Source organism: Rhipicephalus sanguineus, chromosome 6, assembly GCF_013339695.2.
Source record: "Rhipicephalus sanguineus isolate Rsan-2018 chromosome 6, BIME_Rsan_1.4, whole genome shotgun sequence".
NCBI lineage: Eukaryota > Metazoa > Arthropoda > Arachnida > Ixodida > Ixodidae > Rhipicephalus > Rhipicephalus sanguineus.
In genome coordinates this window covers 148,843,688-148,861,868 of record NC_051181.1, presented here as the reverse complement: position 1 = coordinate 148,861,868, position 18,181 = coordinate 148,843,688, and the positions used below count along the sequence as shown (strand labels likewise).

Sequence of the window (18,181 nt, the reverse complement as noted above, 5' to 3'; positions counted from 1 at the left end):
TCAGGCTATGAGAGACGCTGTAGTGGCGAGCTCCGGATAATTTCGGCCTCCCGGAGTTCTTCAACATGTACTGAAATCGCACATGTGCACTGGCTTCCAGCATTTCGGCTCCATCGAGAGGAGACCGTCACGACCGGAATCGAACCCGTGACTTTCGGGTCAGAAACCGAGCACCGTAACCCCTGGGTCACCACGTGGCAGTTGCGACAAGGTCATAGGGCACATCCTAATATGCTGTCTTTAGTTAACAACGAAAGATGGACACTGTACGCCGCTTTAAGTCGAATGGAAAAACAAGCGTACACCGAAAAAAAAATTACTGGAGCCATCACCTCCAACGTCACCTGAACTTCTGTCCATAAGATCACTGTCGCACTTTCTAAAGACTACACAATTGAACTCGGTGACAGTCTATTATTGAACGACAAACGCTGTTATCAGTGCGCATGCATAACTTGCTCTTAACGCGATAGCGTTACAGAGCTCGTTTCGCTGAAATTCCGGTGTCGGCGTCGGTGTCGGTGTCGTTGGTTGTGAGCGAAAAATCATCAAGTTGTCCGTGATCAAAAATCGAGAAAGATGCAAATAAAATAAATAATAAAGATCTTAGGTGCGAGCAGCAACTTTGAACTTTGATTCTAAGGGCGCGGTCGCGATCGTTGGAGCGCGCGCTATCTCGGCAGCCATAAGCGGGCGGCTCGTATACCCTTCGACGAGCTGCGCTCTCTACGCGTAGAGACTGTGCGGAAAGAGCATCTATCTCCCTGGAGCGGCCGTATTCTCTTACACCAGCATTTTGTAGAGTTACGCGAGATCGGATCTAAAAGAGTTAGCTGGCAACCTAACTTCGTATAACATTGCAATTTGTTGCTATCGCATTCATTGCTTCCCCCTTGCGGTGAAACTGACTTTTTTATTTCACTTCTCCTCTCTTTATTCTTTTCCTGTCCATTTGCCCCTTTCCCAGTGTAGGGTAGCAATTCAGGAACAACTTGCTTAATCTTCTTGTCTTTCTCTTGTATTCTCTCTAGAAAAGTGACCTGGTGATTGTGAGCTCTGGAGCTACAACTTAAGCTGGCAAAATATCTGACGCGAAGGCTTCGCGATTACTTCCTGACGCGGTCTTTGACAGAAACAAAAAAACGTTAGCGTCTGTTGCGGTCTTAATATCGCTATTCATTTATTTCGTCTTACTTTTTTTTCTCTTGCCATGTGAAGCTTCAGAACACGTCGCGAAATTACTGAGTATTTCTACTTCACATACTTCGTGCTTTTACTTAGTCAATATTAATGGAAAATCAATATAAGCTAAAACAACGGTGTCCATTTCTCGCTTAGCAATGTGCTGCGTTCGCTCTTTATATATCGACTATCCCCGTTTCTTTCACAGAAGGGTTGAGCTAGGCGAACGTGAGCGTTAAAAGAAGCAGGAATGAGCGTGAGCGTTAAACGAAGCAGGAGACGTTACTCTGCACGGCATAAGCAATACAAATATGCCAATAGAGCATAGTTTGCATAAGAACACATTTTCGAAAGATCTAATTATTCGTAATAAGTTTAAAATATCAAACTCTTTTGCATGAATAGGGCCCGGCTAAAACGTTTTCAGGTAGATATCCTTGTGCGTTTTGGAAAATTAGCATATTTTAGGCCGTACGCATATGCCGCCTCTGGCGTGTCGTTATAATAAGGACCAATAACGGACAACAAGCTAGATGGTATTAACTATAAAAGAACGAAAAATGAATGGTAAGTGATGCGATGAAAAGAACATAAAGGTAAGCTCGAAGACTCGTCATTTAAGGAAGCATAAGTTTCAAAAATGAAGTGCATAATCACATGTTGACACACTCGCGGAAACAGCATCGCTGGTGGCTACGATTATATACAGACGGCGTGTTTAGAGGTAGACTAAAGGCAAATAATAAGTCGAAGTGGATGGCTGAAATTGCGTTCCAGGAACCTAGTAGGGCTTTTACGTGCCAAGCAAATGCTTCGTTTGAAAGAAATTTACGTTTAGTGGTCCGCATTCCGTGAGCGCAATTCAAACCGCCCGCCTACGGGCTTCTGACGCAGCCGTACCCGCCCTCTATTCGCATTACTGTCCGACAGCCAGCGCTGCGGCGCATCGGAGCAAGGTGCTTTAGCGGAGCACAACCAGGTGGAAAAGGAACATGCGTCGTACTCAAGGGTAATGGCAAGAAGTTCTTTCTTTTTGCATGAATCAAACTGAAATGCACTAGTTGCATTTTATTGCGTCTTGTCATGCACTGAAACGTTTCCTTTTTTGTCATTAGTAGTTTGAGCGCTTGTGATTAATTGTACGATCTAAATGGCAGATCGGCACCCGGTCCGGAGAAGATTACGACCAAGGCCCTGAGGTACCTGGACCATAAATCGATAGAGTACCTGAGTTCATCAACCAGTCGTGGAGCAACAGGAATGTTCCAGCAATGTGGAAGAGGGCCACCATCATCCTCATTTCCAGGCCAGGAAAGCCACCCAGTCTCGACAATCTCAGGCCCATCTCGCTCACTTCATGTGTGGGCAAGTTGGCCGAGTGCGCAATCCTCAACAGGGTCACCCTGTACTTGGAAGACAAGGACGTCTATCCCCACAACATGATAGGCTTCGGACGGGGCCTTTCTACTCAAGATGCCATGAAGCTAATCAAGGATCAGGTCATCGATCGTAACACGAGAGACACGAGAGCCATCCTTGGGCTTGACTAGGAGAAGGCCTTCGACAACATCCTCCACTCGTATGTCTTGGGAACGATCTCGAGCCTTGGTCTGGGCGAACACTTTCATGACTACAGGAGATCGTTCCTGGCGGGCTGAAAAGCCATCCTCAAAGTGGGAGACCTCGCGTCAGACTCGGTTAGGTTCAGTTCTAGAGGGACGCCACAGGGGTCAGTCATATCCGCGACCCTCTTTAACCTCGTCATGATCGGTCTATCAAGGAAACTCACCGAGGTCGACGGCATTCATCACACGAAATATGCAGACGATGTCACCATATGGTGCATCGGTGGCAGCGACGGACACTTGGAGGCTGTGCTTCAAGATGCCACAGAGGTCACAGAAGACCACCTGAGACCAACCGGACTACGATGCGATCGCCACGGAAATCAGAGCTGCTACTGTACAGGCCCAACCGCAGGGACCCCAAACGGAAACGTTGGCGGCCTGTAGAGAACATCGATATCACTAAGGTCAACTAAAGGCGGTATCATTCCCAGGGTGGACACCATCCGCGTTCTGGGTACGATAATTGAGCCGAACGGCTCTAATAACCAGACTGTACTGAAGCTTACCAAGAAAATGGACAATGCCCTCAGGTTAATAAAAACGGTTAATAAAAACAGAAAGGACTGTGCGAGGACAACCTCGTCAGGTTGGTGCATGCTTTCGTGATGTGTCACTTCACCTACGTCGCGGCCATGCACAACTAGCAGAGGTCGGAGCGAGACAAGCTGAACACGTTGATCAGAAAGGTAGTCAAGAGAGCCCTCGGGCTTCCCATGTACACGAGCTCGGAGAGACTGCTCCACCTCGGCATGCACAACACGCTGGAAGAGATAGCTGAGTCACAAGAGAGGGCGCAGTTTACCAGACTTTCTACCACTAGTGCCGGGAGAAACATCCCGAGTGAGCTTGTAGTTCCCCCGACAGAAATCGAAACCAGGTACTGCGGCATTCCTCGAGAACAGAGAGAGCGCACTGCCGTTGCTCCCATTCTTCGGAATGTCTACACTGAGTACAATGTAGGCAGACGACGGGCTAGGGCTAAAGCCCTCTTGGAAGATGCCCGCGCACATGCCCGGGGTTGCTGTTTCGTCGATGCAGCATGGTACCCAGATGGAAAATTGTTCGTTGCAGTCAGCGTTGATCAAGATGGGAAAGTAACAAATTCCTCGACGGTCCCAACGACGGCGGCTGAGGTATCGGAACAGGTCGCGATAGTCTTAGCCCTGCTAGACGACGGGAGAACGACAATATACAGCGGCTCGAGATCGGCGGTCCGAGTATTCGCTGAGAACACCGTCTCGGAATGAGCCTTGCGGACCCCACGATATAAGGAAGTTAAGCAACACACAATCGTCTGGTTCCCCGGTCACATGGGACAGATCGAGGGCGCTCCGTCCAACCTCAACGAGTCGGCCCACAGAGCTGCGCAAGGAGTCACCGACCGCGTAGCTACCGAATGACGCGGCGCTGAGGTTCTGGACAATAGGGATCCCCCAGCCACAGCCACATACAATGAGCTAACAAAACACTTTTATCTGAGGAGGCGAAGGTATCCCCCGCCGCACACTAAACTGAACTCAAGCACTGACGCTCTCTGACTCAGACCGGACTCACTCACGCTCAGACTCGCCGCTTCACCTGAGTCTCAGTGAGCCTGAATAAGTCGACTCATGAGTCCATTGGCGTAAAATTAGCTTTTTCGTTCATGGTGTCAATCCTCTCAATATCTCACATAATCGGTGTTCTACGATACGCCTTTTGACCTTGTACCATCAAATACGAGCTACCATCATATATCATCATTATATATATCAATCCAGTAAAGACATTTTTTTTATATGAAATACGTGACTCACACGAGATATTTTTATCAAGAACTTCCCATCAAAGCGTTTGCGGGGGGAGGTCAAGGCACCCATTCTCCTAACTTCCGCCTGTGGTCAATAAATATTGAGGTGGCGCATGAATGCTAGTGTGCTGAGATAATTGTGAATAGATTTGAGTGCAAACATAAGCCGATATATGGCTGATAGTAATGCTGAAGATGAGTAGATAGGACCATAAGTGGGCAACAAAAAGTGGAACTCACTCGGACTCACTAAAGAAATATATCTTGCGCATAGGACTCACTCGGACTCAGATTCACCAATATTTTCCTCAACTGGACTCACTCGAACTCAGACTCACTAAAATTTTCTTCAATCGGACTCACCCGGACTCAAACTCGTCTAAATATTACTCACCCGGACTCACTCACACTAATGGTACATTCGACTGGTCGTTTGAGAGCGCTCTGACTTTGTTTAAAAGTGTTAAATTCAACAGCTTTAAAGCTCTCCAACAAGAATAAACAGGTATGCAAGTCATGTTTCTCCTTCCTGATCATATTTTGACCCGACAATGTTAGTAGCAATGGTTAGTTGCTATTTTATGTAATTTTTTCAGCGTCTTCGGAGCGCTCGAAAACGACCAGTCGAATGTACCATAAGACTCACGGCCCGAGCTGAGCCCGAGTGAGTCTGAGTCGACTCATGAGTGAGCTTGCCTACCTACGGTCATGACAATCTTCAGCACTGGCCGTTTGTATACCTTTTTTCAGTCGAAGCAGCCGTAAGCAGGTTATGTCTTTCTGGCGTGCCGTGATGTAAGGCAGATTTGTGAGATGCATTCGCAGGATTTCGGGACATTTGTACGTGGCGCCATTTCTCGGCGGCAGCCTGGGCGCCCTGCCATTACTGAACGGGAAATAGGCGAAAGAAAAGCATATCTGATGATAAAAGCTAGTTACCAAAAAGGACTCCCGGTTATTCAGCAGGGGCTCACTGGAACGTTTTGGTTAAATATCAGTGTCGCACAACTAAGCGTGTGGCTTCCCAGGACAATTGAACACCACCCATTAGAAACACATGGGGCCCCCATGGCAAAATATACAACACTCCGGGAAGCCATGTGGTTTGTAGAGCGACACTGTAATTTTAGCAGAATGTTCAAATAAGTCTGTGCTGTATAATAACCGGGAGTCCTATTTGGCAACTAGTTTTTTTCGTCAGATATGGTTTTTTTTTCCGCCTATTTGCCATTCAGCTACGGCAGGCCACCCCTGTCACCGACGAGAGATGGCGCTGCGTGCACATGTCCAGAAATTCTGGCCATGGTCATCCCTGGCGTGACTATTCGCGTCTACTACTCCTCTGTCAAGGCACAACATAGGCTAAAAATAATAATTGGCTATTTACTTTTTATTTTCCGGAACTTTTTCTTCTGTATTGTAATACGGTAAACTGAGGTGGGTGCTAGACAGCGCTCGTATTTTAATGAGTTGGAATGTCGCGCTTCTGTCATGCTTTAAATACATCTACCGGGACTTGGCTTTCTTAAGTTTAACCCTTTACTGCCGGTTGTCGCGAATTCGCGACATACCGAAAGACGCCGATTAAGTAACACACGAAACGCGTTGATGCCTTCAACGGTGGCTGTCACGTATTTGCGGCGAACGTAGCTTTCAGCACGAGACATCTAGAGCCATTGCATGTAAGGTATTGCAAGCTGGAACCCAGTGTTGTGTATCAGACGCCGAAGAACGCGAATCACGTGCAACAGCTCTCACTACTTCGTTGTTTTCTGCGCGAGAACGTAAGTTCCATCTCGTATAAAATTTTTTCGATGTGTCCGCATACAAGAGGTTGCACACGACATGTCACGTTGTTTTGAAGTACGTTATTTCCTGCGCAATCCTCGCTTCTGTGGTATGTCGCGAATTCGCGACATCCGGCATTTGAGTCAGTCAGTGATGACTGCCGGTATGACAAGTTCATGATGGACTTCCGCTCATTTTATGGAAAAAAAAAAGGCTTCGCATGCGCTTGCCACCTGAAGATAAAAGTGACGACAGCTATCTCAATGACAGCGAAGACGGCAATGTCGATCCTCATGCACAAGCACGAGTGTCTTCATCGAGCAGTGAGGATGAAGACGAAGATGTGGTAGACCAGCCAAGCTAGTGCCTAAAACATGCAGTGCGGTAGAAAAAAAGGACTGTCAAGAACAGCGGGAAGTGCCACACTGGAAAACCGCTCATCCTCAATGTGACACTGTCCGAGCTCCTATTGAATATTTCAAGCAATTTATATGACACCTTCACGGAACACATCGTTCAGCAGAGCAATCTGTTTGCGACGCAGAAAAATCTGAACAAAGGGCTGGCTCTGTATCGTGGTGAGCTAGATCTATTTCTCGGTGCCGTCACCTTGATGTCATTCTGTCGGCTCTTAAGAAGTCGGCTATACTGGACGGCGGAGTCTAGGGCACACAGGGTGGCCGACACGATGTCACGTGATTGGTAGGAGGAAATAAAGTCAAACTTGCATTTAACAACAATGATGACGCCAAGTTACGTCCCCCTGAAGAAATCCACTTCATTGATGCGGCGATGCCATACTTGCGTTGCAATGAAAATATTGAGCTACTATTGGCTTAAGTGCCGGTTGTCGCGAATTCGCGACATACCTAAAAGTATGCATTAACGTTGCATTTTGGATAATGCAACCGCTGATTTAAGTTAAGGTTGCTATTTAAAGCTGAAAAATGAAAAACAATTTTTTTTTCTTCGGCGCTTTCATAATTCAGGCATTAAAGGGTTAAGTAAAACACGGAACGGAAAAAAAAGAAAGACTGAAGAAGATACCACGAAATTCCATGCCTACCTGAATTTGATATTTTTCAGCAAAAAAACGATAAAAACTAACAAATGTACGAATTCATAATCTAACTCTCTGCGCTTTAAGACACTGTAAACTAATTTTATGCTTCCCTATAAATTTTATTAAAATGCTGCCGTCCTAATATTTCCTGTTCTTTCGGTAATTAGTCTGTTTTGATCGTTGCTATCCAACAGATCTTCGATTCTCTTTTCACTGCACACTTGGCATTCTTTGTTGCCATATCGCTTACGCTGCAGGTCACATGCTACCTTGCAAGCCACCTAGTTCTCTTTCTCTACTGTGAGTCAAGGCTCCTGCGGTGTTTGTTTTCTGCTCTAGTCTGTTTTTCCACGCCTTCCTCTACGATGATTACCAACCAACTAGCTCAACTTTCTGCCGTTTTGCGTCAAAGCTCTCCCTATATAATCTCCTGAACATTTTCTCTGCCCATGCAGGCCTGCAGCGCCATCCGTCGGATGGCGCTAAGCTTCTCTGCTATGTGAGCTCTGCGATACCGCCCTGCTGGTGGCGTAGCGATCGCGCGTAGATCGATCCTTTCGGATAATGCTTCCCAGGGAGAACGCCAGATGACTGCGTGATACCATGCCACCAGGGCTGGGCAAAGATACTTCGAAATTGTATCGCGATACGATACAAGATACTCGGGCAAAAGGTATTTGAGATACAGATACAAGATACTCGCGGAATAATTGTATCCGATACGATACTTCCCAAATGTATCTTAAGATACTTCGATACATTTGCAAATTTGCTGTTATAGGTCTCTATAATGAAGCAGCAAAGGCCTATGTAGAAATGTGTTTACTTGAAGAAAATTTCTTAACTGCTACCAGCTTTGTTTAATTTTAACAAAATACTTGTTTGTGTCACAAGATACAAACTTTCTTGCTCAAGGCGTATTAGTATCATTTCTAAACGACTTATTGGGATTTGTTTGGCTGCTTAACAAGACAGCTCTTTAACTGCTGCGCTGTTGTTTTTGCTTCACACTTCTGCAGTTTATTGATGTCGCTGCCCTACTTGGCGACCACCTAGCTGGTTACCATCTACTTGCAAGTGCCTCCGCACGATGGCGCAAATACCGCTGTGCAGTCTCACCTTGTCCGCAAGCGTATTGTTTTCGTAATACCGCATCCACCGACAGGGGTACAGCAGCAACAACGTTGGTAGCGGTATTGTTTGTGACGCGTCGTGTAAAGACGAGGAACTACATAGTCGGCGCTCACATTTGATTGAGGACATAAAACTGCAGTTATTTTTCATATTTTACTTATCTGCTGGTGTAAAGCGTTCGTTAGCAACATATTCACTGACGTGCAATATTTTACCATTTGTTCTCTGAGAGAACCTGAGCCGCCAGGAAACGTCTCAGACGTATTCTAGCGGCACAAAACGCCGCAGGTTTTCACTGCTATTTACACTATTGCCACTTCTAGCTCTGCTTACGTGCGGATTTGTAACAATAAGAATACTTTAAGGAGACATAAAAAAAGGAAAACGAATATATTTAAGTCAAATAGCAAGGTAGTTCCGTATTAAACAATCAAAGTGAATAAGTATACAGTTTGTTTCACGTAAGTAGAACCCAATATTAAAAAAAAAAAAAAGTGGTTAACCGCCGCTAAATGAAACCAAAAGTATTTGGTTTGCCGTTATGTGGCACTCGTTATGGTATGTTTTGTATTAAGCTTAACTGGTTAATTAAATAAGGTCCGTTATGCGACATTCCGACGCTTTTAATATTCACTTTAGGGCAAACTGCGCTTCGACATATCGTAAGCAAATTTAAAAACGACCGACCCAACTTTTTTCGTAGCGTACATGCTGCGTGGTGAATATTTTCGGGCTTTTAGAGAAAGACCGCGAAATATGAAATAAAACCACGTTCGCAGACAGCTAAAAAATAAAAATAAAGCAGAGAACGTATTTTAGCAGCAGGACAAAAAACGTATTACAATAAAGAGACGGGCGAAAAACTATGCAGACAACCAGATAATGTATGGGATGCAAACGGAAGACAGCAACGAAAGCACTTGTACTAAAATCAAATTATCATTAAAAGAACTTCTTGAATAATTTAGCATGAAGAAGAAAGATACAGTCCGTCAAAGTATTTCCTGTTACGTAAATGCTTGTTCTATTGCATCTAACGTCAGCACCGATAGTGGGACGGTTGTTAGAATCTCCTTTGCATGTAAGTCGATCTGATCGTACTATGCAAGTCAAGCTTGCATCCAGAAGATGTTTCAAATCGCTGATGTGTGAAAGACGCGAGATGCCAAGCGGCCCCATTCTTGCATTCTTGAGACATTGCAACGAAGCATCACGCAAGACAACCTTCGATGGCGACAGTATAGCGGCATCAGTATTTGTACAAAAAACGCCGCACACATTGGAGTACGCAGAAGGGTGCAGGGTCTATGAACAAGTGTCATGACATCAACGCAACTAAAAAAAAAAAGAAAACATCTAGAAAAAAAGGTAGGCTGCGCGTAGACGTTCGCACGCTTGTTTTTGTCGCGATGGCTCAAGCGCCATCACGTGACTCTGCTCCACCAATAGGGATTCTTAAACATCATCACCTGTGCTCGCTGGAGCGCTCTGGCGGAAATACGCAAGGATGTTACTGTCGTTAGTTTTATTCAGGTGGCTTAGTGGCAGCAATATCAGCTTGAGAACCGGAATTCCGGTCGACGTTTATTGCTTCGCATGGTGGTGTTTCTATAGCAGTATCTTGTATCTTAAGATACACGATACATTATTGAATGTATCGGAAATACAGATACAGATACTCGTTTTGCAAGACGTATCGCGATACAGATACAAGATACCCAAAGAGTATATAAGATAGTATCGAAGATACATGTATCTTCGATACTGCCCAGCACTGCATGCCACGCATGGATTATGATAGGAAGTTATTTTTTGTCAAGTGTTACCGAAATGGGAGAATGTCCCCACGGCAAAATTGCCTACATGCATAAGGATACAGACCCGCTTTTGTGAACACTGACAGTGATTTAAGGCGAAAGCATTAGACGCCTCCTGAAACGCGAAAAAAGCGACCGTCGTCGTCAACACGAATGCTGCAAGAAATCATGATAATTTGATGACGTCACTATGGGGGGGGGGCAGCAGGCCCGTAGCCAGGAAATTTTTTCGGGGGGGGGGGGGCACTTGCTGAAAGCCTTGACTATTTGAGAAAAACGCTTATTTTCATTATTTATTTTCGGTAAAACACCATGTATCATAAAAATTTCGGTGCGGAAGCCCCCCCCCCCCCCTGGCTGCGGGCCTGGGGTGCAAGAACGACAGGATAGAACTTAATTTGGACGTAAAAAAGCACAAATCTGCTGCGAGGAAGCTGAAAGAATACATTTGAGAGCTGTTTTAAAACTGAGCAAATAACACAAAAATTCAGGCACTCCTGTCCGATCGTGAAAATGGGGACAAGCGAAACTTGGCGTGTGCGTCTTTGACGTGCTTCTTTCTTTCTTTCTTTCTTTCTTTCATTCTTTCTTTCTTTCTTTCTTTCTTTCTTTCTTTCTTTCTTTCTTTCTTTCTTTCTTTCTTTCTTTCTTTCTTTCTTTCTTTCTTTCTTTCTCTCACACACTTTCTTTCTATCCATCGCACTGCGCAATACTCCTTCCTGTTTCCTTCCTCCGTTGTGGGCAATGGGACTTTCATACACGTGCTTAGCAGCGCAAGGGGGCGATCGGAGATCTGTTCGTTCCGCTTGTTCGTTCTCCTGGGGAAGAACAAGCGCGCTGATTGGCTGAAGCGGGACATGCCACTCAAGGCCGGGGGGTGTCGCCATTTCGGTTTTTTGCTTGATCTTTTCTTTTTTGGTGACGTCATATCGCGGCATAACGAGTGGGGTGATCGGAGATCTCTGTTCTGCGCCGTTCGTTCTGTACCCATTCTGGAGGCGTACGCGATTGGCCAAAGCCGGAAAAAACCACGCCTCTGAGGGGCGTAGCCATTTTTCTTTTTGCTTGATTTTTTATTTTTTGGTGACGTCATACCGCGTCATAACGAGCATGTCGTCTTCTACAAACGAACGTAGCGCGAGACCGTCCGCACGCGTTCTCTCGAGCGAACAAACGGCTTCGCACGGCATGATGCGGCAGTTGCGGCTGCCGCAACAGCTGATTTTGAGAAAATGGCGCTTGCGACGTGTGCTTCTCTTGCGGTTGGAGGTGCGAGATGCGTTTGAAGACATGAGCGAGTGCGGCGTCGCTTTCTGTTCTCGAAACGAACAGTGCGAAAAAAATGAAAGGGCCTGCCACTGGGCTGTGGTCTTACGCGCAGGGACTTCTTAGTTCAAAAGCGCTACCAGCTACTGCCACGTGTCGTCCCGGTCCTCACTCGTGAACGACGGCCCCAGTGGGCACGACGGCGTAGGTATCTGTGGGTGCTTTTTTATAAAAGCCAGCAGAAGCTCCTTTTGACGATTCGACACCCGGGAGCCAAGCCAGACATTCCGGTGGGACGGCATCCTGAAAAACTGCGCCAACCGCTACTTTTCTCTTTTTTTTTTCGCGTGCGCGACTTCACATAGCGAGCACGTTAGAAAAACTAACACCAATAAATATCAGCTCTCAAACATATTGCTGTTTCAGAAACTCTTTGAGCTTGAAAAGAAAAACAATATTTTTACGTATAACAACTGTATTTATTAGAAGGCGAGAAACACTTCGTTTTGAAATATACGGTTCCCTTCCCGTGGACAAACGATGCGCGTCTACTTCCAGAAAGCTCGCCGCTCATCGCTTGACGATTGGCTGTCCTGTTCCTCCCGGCGGAAGAGAGCTGCGGACCGCCCACTTTTGTGACGTAACACCGCCAGAACGAACGCGGAATGAACAGAGATCTCCGATCCCCCCCCCCCCCCCCAACACTTCAGTTGCTACAGGCAACAATCGCTGCCATGCATTCATATCCAGGCAACAATGAAATGTGGCAACGTGATATGACAAGTTACCTCGCCAAAAGATCAGATTGACACATTAGGAACGGCTGATCGCTGAGAAGCGAACGATCAAGAGAGCTTCAATTATTGAAAAGGAATTAAGCTTCCACAAGCTCATGCTTTGTAGTGTTTACATACGTACTGCGTACCTAAAGTTGAAATAGTGCCGTCTCTATTTCGTGAGTTTCGCGTCGTAAATGCACGGTGCTGCTCTTTTTCTGCTGTCGCACATTCCTTCTTTAGTTTACTAGCTTTAAATATTGTCCAACACATTATACTAACCATTCAAAATTTCTTCAAATATTTGTCATCACACTCACGGAAGACCTCTTGCCGCTTCCACAAGTTTGGAGTGCGTTGGTAAGTTGAAATAGTGCCGCCTCTTTTTCGTGAGTTCAGTGTGAGAAATGCATGATGTTGCTGTTTTTCTGTAGTGACACATTCGGGCTGTAGCTTATTGGCTTTAAATATTGATGTAGAGTTTGGCGTCATAAATGCAAGGAAAATAGCGCAGAATCATACGCATGTGAGCGGGGCACCTCCGAGGGCCAAATTTCTGTACGCTCGCCAACGCCGCCAACAAATTCTTTGCGTTATAACAAGTCTCGCTTGAAAAGGTGTTTTTCTTGGATTCACTTAATGTACCTTTATTCAACATACAGGGAATTCTAGAGTTTAAGAAAGAGTAGCCCGCCTTATATGAATTACAAAACGCCTGTGCGATTAAAAAAAAAAAAAGAGAACGCGTCGTATGGGGAAGTTACGGTATCCAAAAGGTATCCGAGACTAACGCGTAATAAGAGAACTAATGCGGACGTTAGTGGGGGACGTGCGAACTAGGGTTACTGTATATGCTACCTTTAGGTAGCATATACAGTAACTCTAGTGCGAATAAAGAGTCAGCGCCATCTCTCTGAAGCGGTTCTAGTTTTCTTTGCTGCGGTCCTCAATGGACCGCGAGATGGCACGGCGCTCGAGAGGCGATCGATATGGCTCCCACAACGTTTTTCCAGGAGGATACAAGATGGCACCCTGACCCCGCTACCACTAGCAGAGGGCCCGCATTGCAAAGAAAGACGCGCGCTTTACGAACCTTGCCATTGTCAAAAAATTGCCGTTTAGTTTGATATACCGTTTATAAGGTGCGATGCAAATAACCAGTACGGACCGCTGCACAGAATAGATCCGACGTCTAGCTTTTATTTGCCACAAGGACTAACCAGGCAAGATGAAACGTGCACTCACCGGCTGAGACTCAACATTGCCTATACGAAATACTTCAAGCACAAGATCAGGTAGTGGGGCTCACCCACGTGCACCACACATAATACTCGGGAAGACTTAAATCACGTACTCTGCGACTGTTCCCGTTACGACGCACAACGACAGATTCTGAAGGCAGCACTTCATTTGCAACGCGGCTCGAGCTTGGAGCTGCGGCACCTTCTCGGCCCGTGGCAAGACAGCGGTTGTGCGATGCGCAACACAATAGCGCTCTTGGTGTTCTTGAGAAACACTCGACTTAGCCAAAGTTTGTGAATGACTCTTTTTACGTATATATGTGCGTTTGTGACTGTACGTACTATTTGCGTGTATATGTGATCATTGTATATAGCGCAGTCATCACCCGACACCTGGAGTGGCAAGCCAGACGACAAACCAGGCTAACCTCTCCGGGAGTTTCATTAAAGCTTATTATCTATCGCATTCATATCGTGAGCCCGGCGGAATGGTTGCGATTACACCAAGTCATTACGCACTAAAGAATAATAACTGTTGCGTTTTTAAGCCCCCAAAACCACGATACGATTGCTGGAGACGCCGTAGTGGAGGGCTCCGGAAATTTAGACCACCTGCGGTTCCTTCACGTGCTCCTAAATCTAAGCACACGGCCTTCTAGGATTTCGCCTCTATCGAAATATGGCCGCCGCTGTCGGGATTCCTTCCCGCGACCTTCGGGTCATCAGTCAAGCACAGCAACCACTAGACCACCATCACAGATCGCTATTCTTCGCGCAGCCACTCGTACTCGTCTGCTGCCTCTGCGGTGCTGTCTAGGGTGCCTCAGCGGAAACGACTGCAACCGGCGCTTACCACTTTGGTGACGGCGTGGCTAAACCGCCGTACGTCTTCCGGGGGCTTCGTCTGCGTACCTCGTTCGCCTGTCCACGGGTCTACAACTGCGGCATCCTCTATTCTGCTCGAGATGTGGTTGGGCAGTGGTTGCGCTACCGAAAGGCTTCGTCCGCAAGGCTCCATCTTCCATCCGACACCGAAGTTCAAACAGAAGTGCCCAGTTCCTCGCGTCTCGCCTGTGCGGCTCCCTTCACTGCTGTGCATGCTTCGTTCCGGACAGCGCACTTTCAACTTATCTCCACGTGACATGAACTAGACGAACCACTGTGACGTCATCACCGCCTTGAGAGGGCCCGGCAAGCACGGTCGCGATGACGCCAGCTCACTACACACCGCTATTCTTTGCGCCTTTCCTTTTCGATAAACTCACGCGCTACCGTGGCGTCTTAGTGCTGCCGGGCCGACATGCAGAGTTTATCATTTTTTTTTGCGATTGTGTTAGTGTCATTCAGAGTCTTTTGATACTGCCTGGTGATACTGAACTGAACCCAGGACCTACCACACGCGCCTCTGCCAGTGATGACCACTCTGATCTGTTAACAGCCTTGCGCGAACTAAAAACCGGCCAGTCAACACTACACAGCGAATTACCAACACATTCAGAAAAAACAGGCACCCCGCCTCGGTCGTCTAGTGGTTATGGCGTTCGACTGCTGACCCGAAGGTCATGGGATCGAATCCCGGCCACGGCGGCTGCATTTTCGATGGAGGCAGAAATGTTTGAGGCCCGTGTACTTAGATTTAGATACAGGTTAAAGAACCCTCAGGTGGTCGAAATTTCCGGAGCCCTCCACTACGGCGTCTCTCATTATCATATCGTGGTTTTGGAACGTTAAACCCCAGATATTATTAGGAAAAACAGGCAGATAATGGTAAAGTTCAGGAGCACTTGGCTTATCGGTAAATGGGGCCAAGCGAAGCTTTGCGTGCCTCACGTACTATCTATCTATCTATCTATCTATCTATCTATCTATCTATCTATCTATCTATCTATCTATCTATCTATCTATCTATCTATCTATCTATCTATCTATCTATCTATCTATCTATCTATCTATCTATCTATCTATCTATCTATCTATCTATCTATCTATCTATCTATCTATCTATCTATCTATCTATCTATCTATCTATCTATCTATCTATCTATCTATCTATCTATCTATCTATCTATCTATCTATCTATCTATCTATCTATCTATCTATCTATCTATCTATCTATCTCATCGTTCAATGCTCCCTGCTGTTTCCTTCCTCCATGCCGGGAACTGGACTGTCATCCACGGGATCAGCAGCGCAACAGTTCAGTTGCTACAGGACACAACGAGAGTTATGTGTTCATACCCGGGCAACAATGAATTGTGGCAACGTGAAATGACAAGCGACTTCGATAAAATATCAGGTTGTCATATCAGAAACGCCTTATAGTGACATCGTATCGGCGGATACTGAAATCGGCTACTCACCTCCTTGGGCGTCCAGGCTGAGTTCTTTCCTGGCGTGTGTCAGCATGATGGACGGGCGGTTAATCCTTATAGAGCACGGTGGTCACTCCGGTGCTTCTGATTGGACGGCAGGAGCACGGGAGGGCTCTACGGGTCTTGGACGAACCTCGCTGTGGCACACATCACGAGCGGCATGCGCACAAGCACCACCCGATCACGTTCACGCACAATGCTGCGAAGAAAGAAACAGAAACGAACGACACGTGTCAGGTGTCTATACGTACGAGAAAATTTTATTTGTAATGTGTGAAAGAAATATGCGTTAATAGTCATTTGTAGGGTTTAAGTACCCGAACGACGATATAAATATGAAAGACAACTAAATAAATACGACAGACAGTAAGGCCAGACAAAAGGTTAGAGGACGTTAATTGTTGTCTATAACTGTAGTGTACTAAGTGTGACGTAAATTGAAATCTATTGGAGTAGACGAAAAAGGCACAAATCACGAAGGTTGTGTGTTCAGATCCCGCTGACGGAAAGGGTGATTTTTCTCCTCTTCAATTCATGTCTACCTACGTCAAAATTAGTACCCTACAGTTAAAGACAACAATGAGCGTCTTCTATGTTTTTGCTGGCCTAATTGTCCCTTCGATTCATTTCGTTGTGTCTATCATATAAAGGAGCCGTTCGAAAAAAATTCCCCTTCTTTCGTTCATATGATTACGAGGCACGCCGTAGTGCAGGGCTCCGGAAATTTCGAACATCTGGTGTTCGTTCACCTGCACTGAGACCGCAAAGTACACGAGCCACTAGTATTTCGCCTCCATTGAAATGCGACCGCTGCACCTGGGATTGAACCCACGAACCTCGCTTCAGCAGCCAAGCACCGTAACCACTCTACCACCGCGGCACGCGCGCGCGCGCGTGTGTGTGTGATTTCAGTTCGCTCGCTGATCTCTCTGATAACGACGTTGAATCAGATTAGCCAACATTAACAACCTTTAGACCGAAACAATCCCTCACTCGCTCGAATTACGTTCTACAATATTGCCATCCGAGCCTCGTTAGTGAAATGGTAACACCCGAAGCCTGGAAACAGGGCCTATTATCTGGGAATTATATAGGACGAAAGACAAGCATTCGATTGACACACTCGTAAGAGGGTTAAGAGCTTACGACACAAACCTAATTGGGGTACAAGCGCACTCGTAGGGGATTACCGAAGAGAAATAGAATGGACCGTGACTACTGCAACTGCAAGAATAAAAAAATTGCAAACAACAATTAAAAATGAATTCTGCCTCTATTGCTCCCTGCGGAAAGGGATGCACTACGAAGCCTACAGACAAGCATCCCCGTTAAAATTGACGTTAGGCAAGCACCACCGCCAGAACTGATGTAAGAAACGAACACAACAATTGTTGATATAATACCTTTGTTTATTGTTGCTTTCGAGCAATGGTCGCCTTGTGATCACTTTGATATACAGCGATGGTTTCAGCGACCACCTCCGACACGTTTGCGGCCAAGACCAATTCCAGGCAGCATCAGACGTTTCCATAACCGGTGGCAGAGAGGGTGCATTACTATTATTGATTATAGTTGTTTCTAATTAGTTAATTATTATTATTATTATTATTATTATTATTATTATTATTATTATTATTATTATTATTATTATTATTATTATTATTATTATTATTATTATTATTATTATTATTATTGGGAACGCACTGACGTCAGCTCGAACGCCCACTTCGCCATCTGCAGTTTGAGCTCTGTCTGTGTGGCCACTGTACTACTCTTTAATTTGAAGGTACCGTTGTTTGATGATGACAATAGTTTTGATGCGAGGCGAAAGCCGCGAGAAATCTCAAGCACCTAAACAATAAACAGCTTCGCCCTTAAAGGAAGAAAAAAAAAGCGGTGACACCTAGCTTGGTATTCAAGTTTCATTATCGATTCCTTCATAGAAATGAATGTGTAAAGTTCTTGAGATCATGAGAAAGCAAACTAAGAAATAAAAAAATAGTGCTCTGATATAACTCGATAGCGTTACATGCGTAATGCGACTACTTTTGGGTATCCATCTGACGAAAAAAAATACGCCAATCTGGCAGGCAGCGCTGCATTAGACAGCGTCCGTATTGGACC

The 18,181-nt window shown here is 45.8% G+C and overlaps 1 protein-coding gene across 1 annotated transcript in view; it reads right to left on the bottom strand.

Annotated features, from left to right (window-relative positions):
* Positions 1–16,198, bottom strand: part of LOC119396740 (uncharacterized) — a 197,357-nt gene extending 181,159 nt beyond the window's left edge. Inside the window, exon 1 of the mRNA XM_037664049.2 lies at positions 16,046–16,198. Coding sequence (XP_037519977.2) covers positions 16,046–16,091 — 46 coding nt within the window. The 5' untranslated portion in view covers positions 16,092–16,198. The remainder of the gene's footprint in view (positions 1–16,045) is intronic.
* Between the last annotated feature and the right edge of the window lie 1,983 nt (positions 16,199–18,181).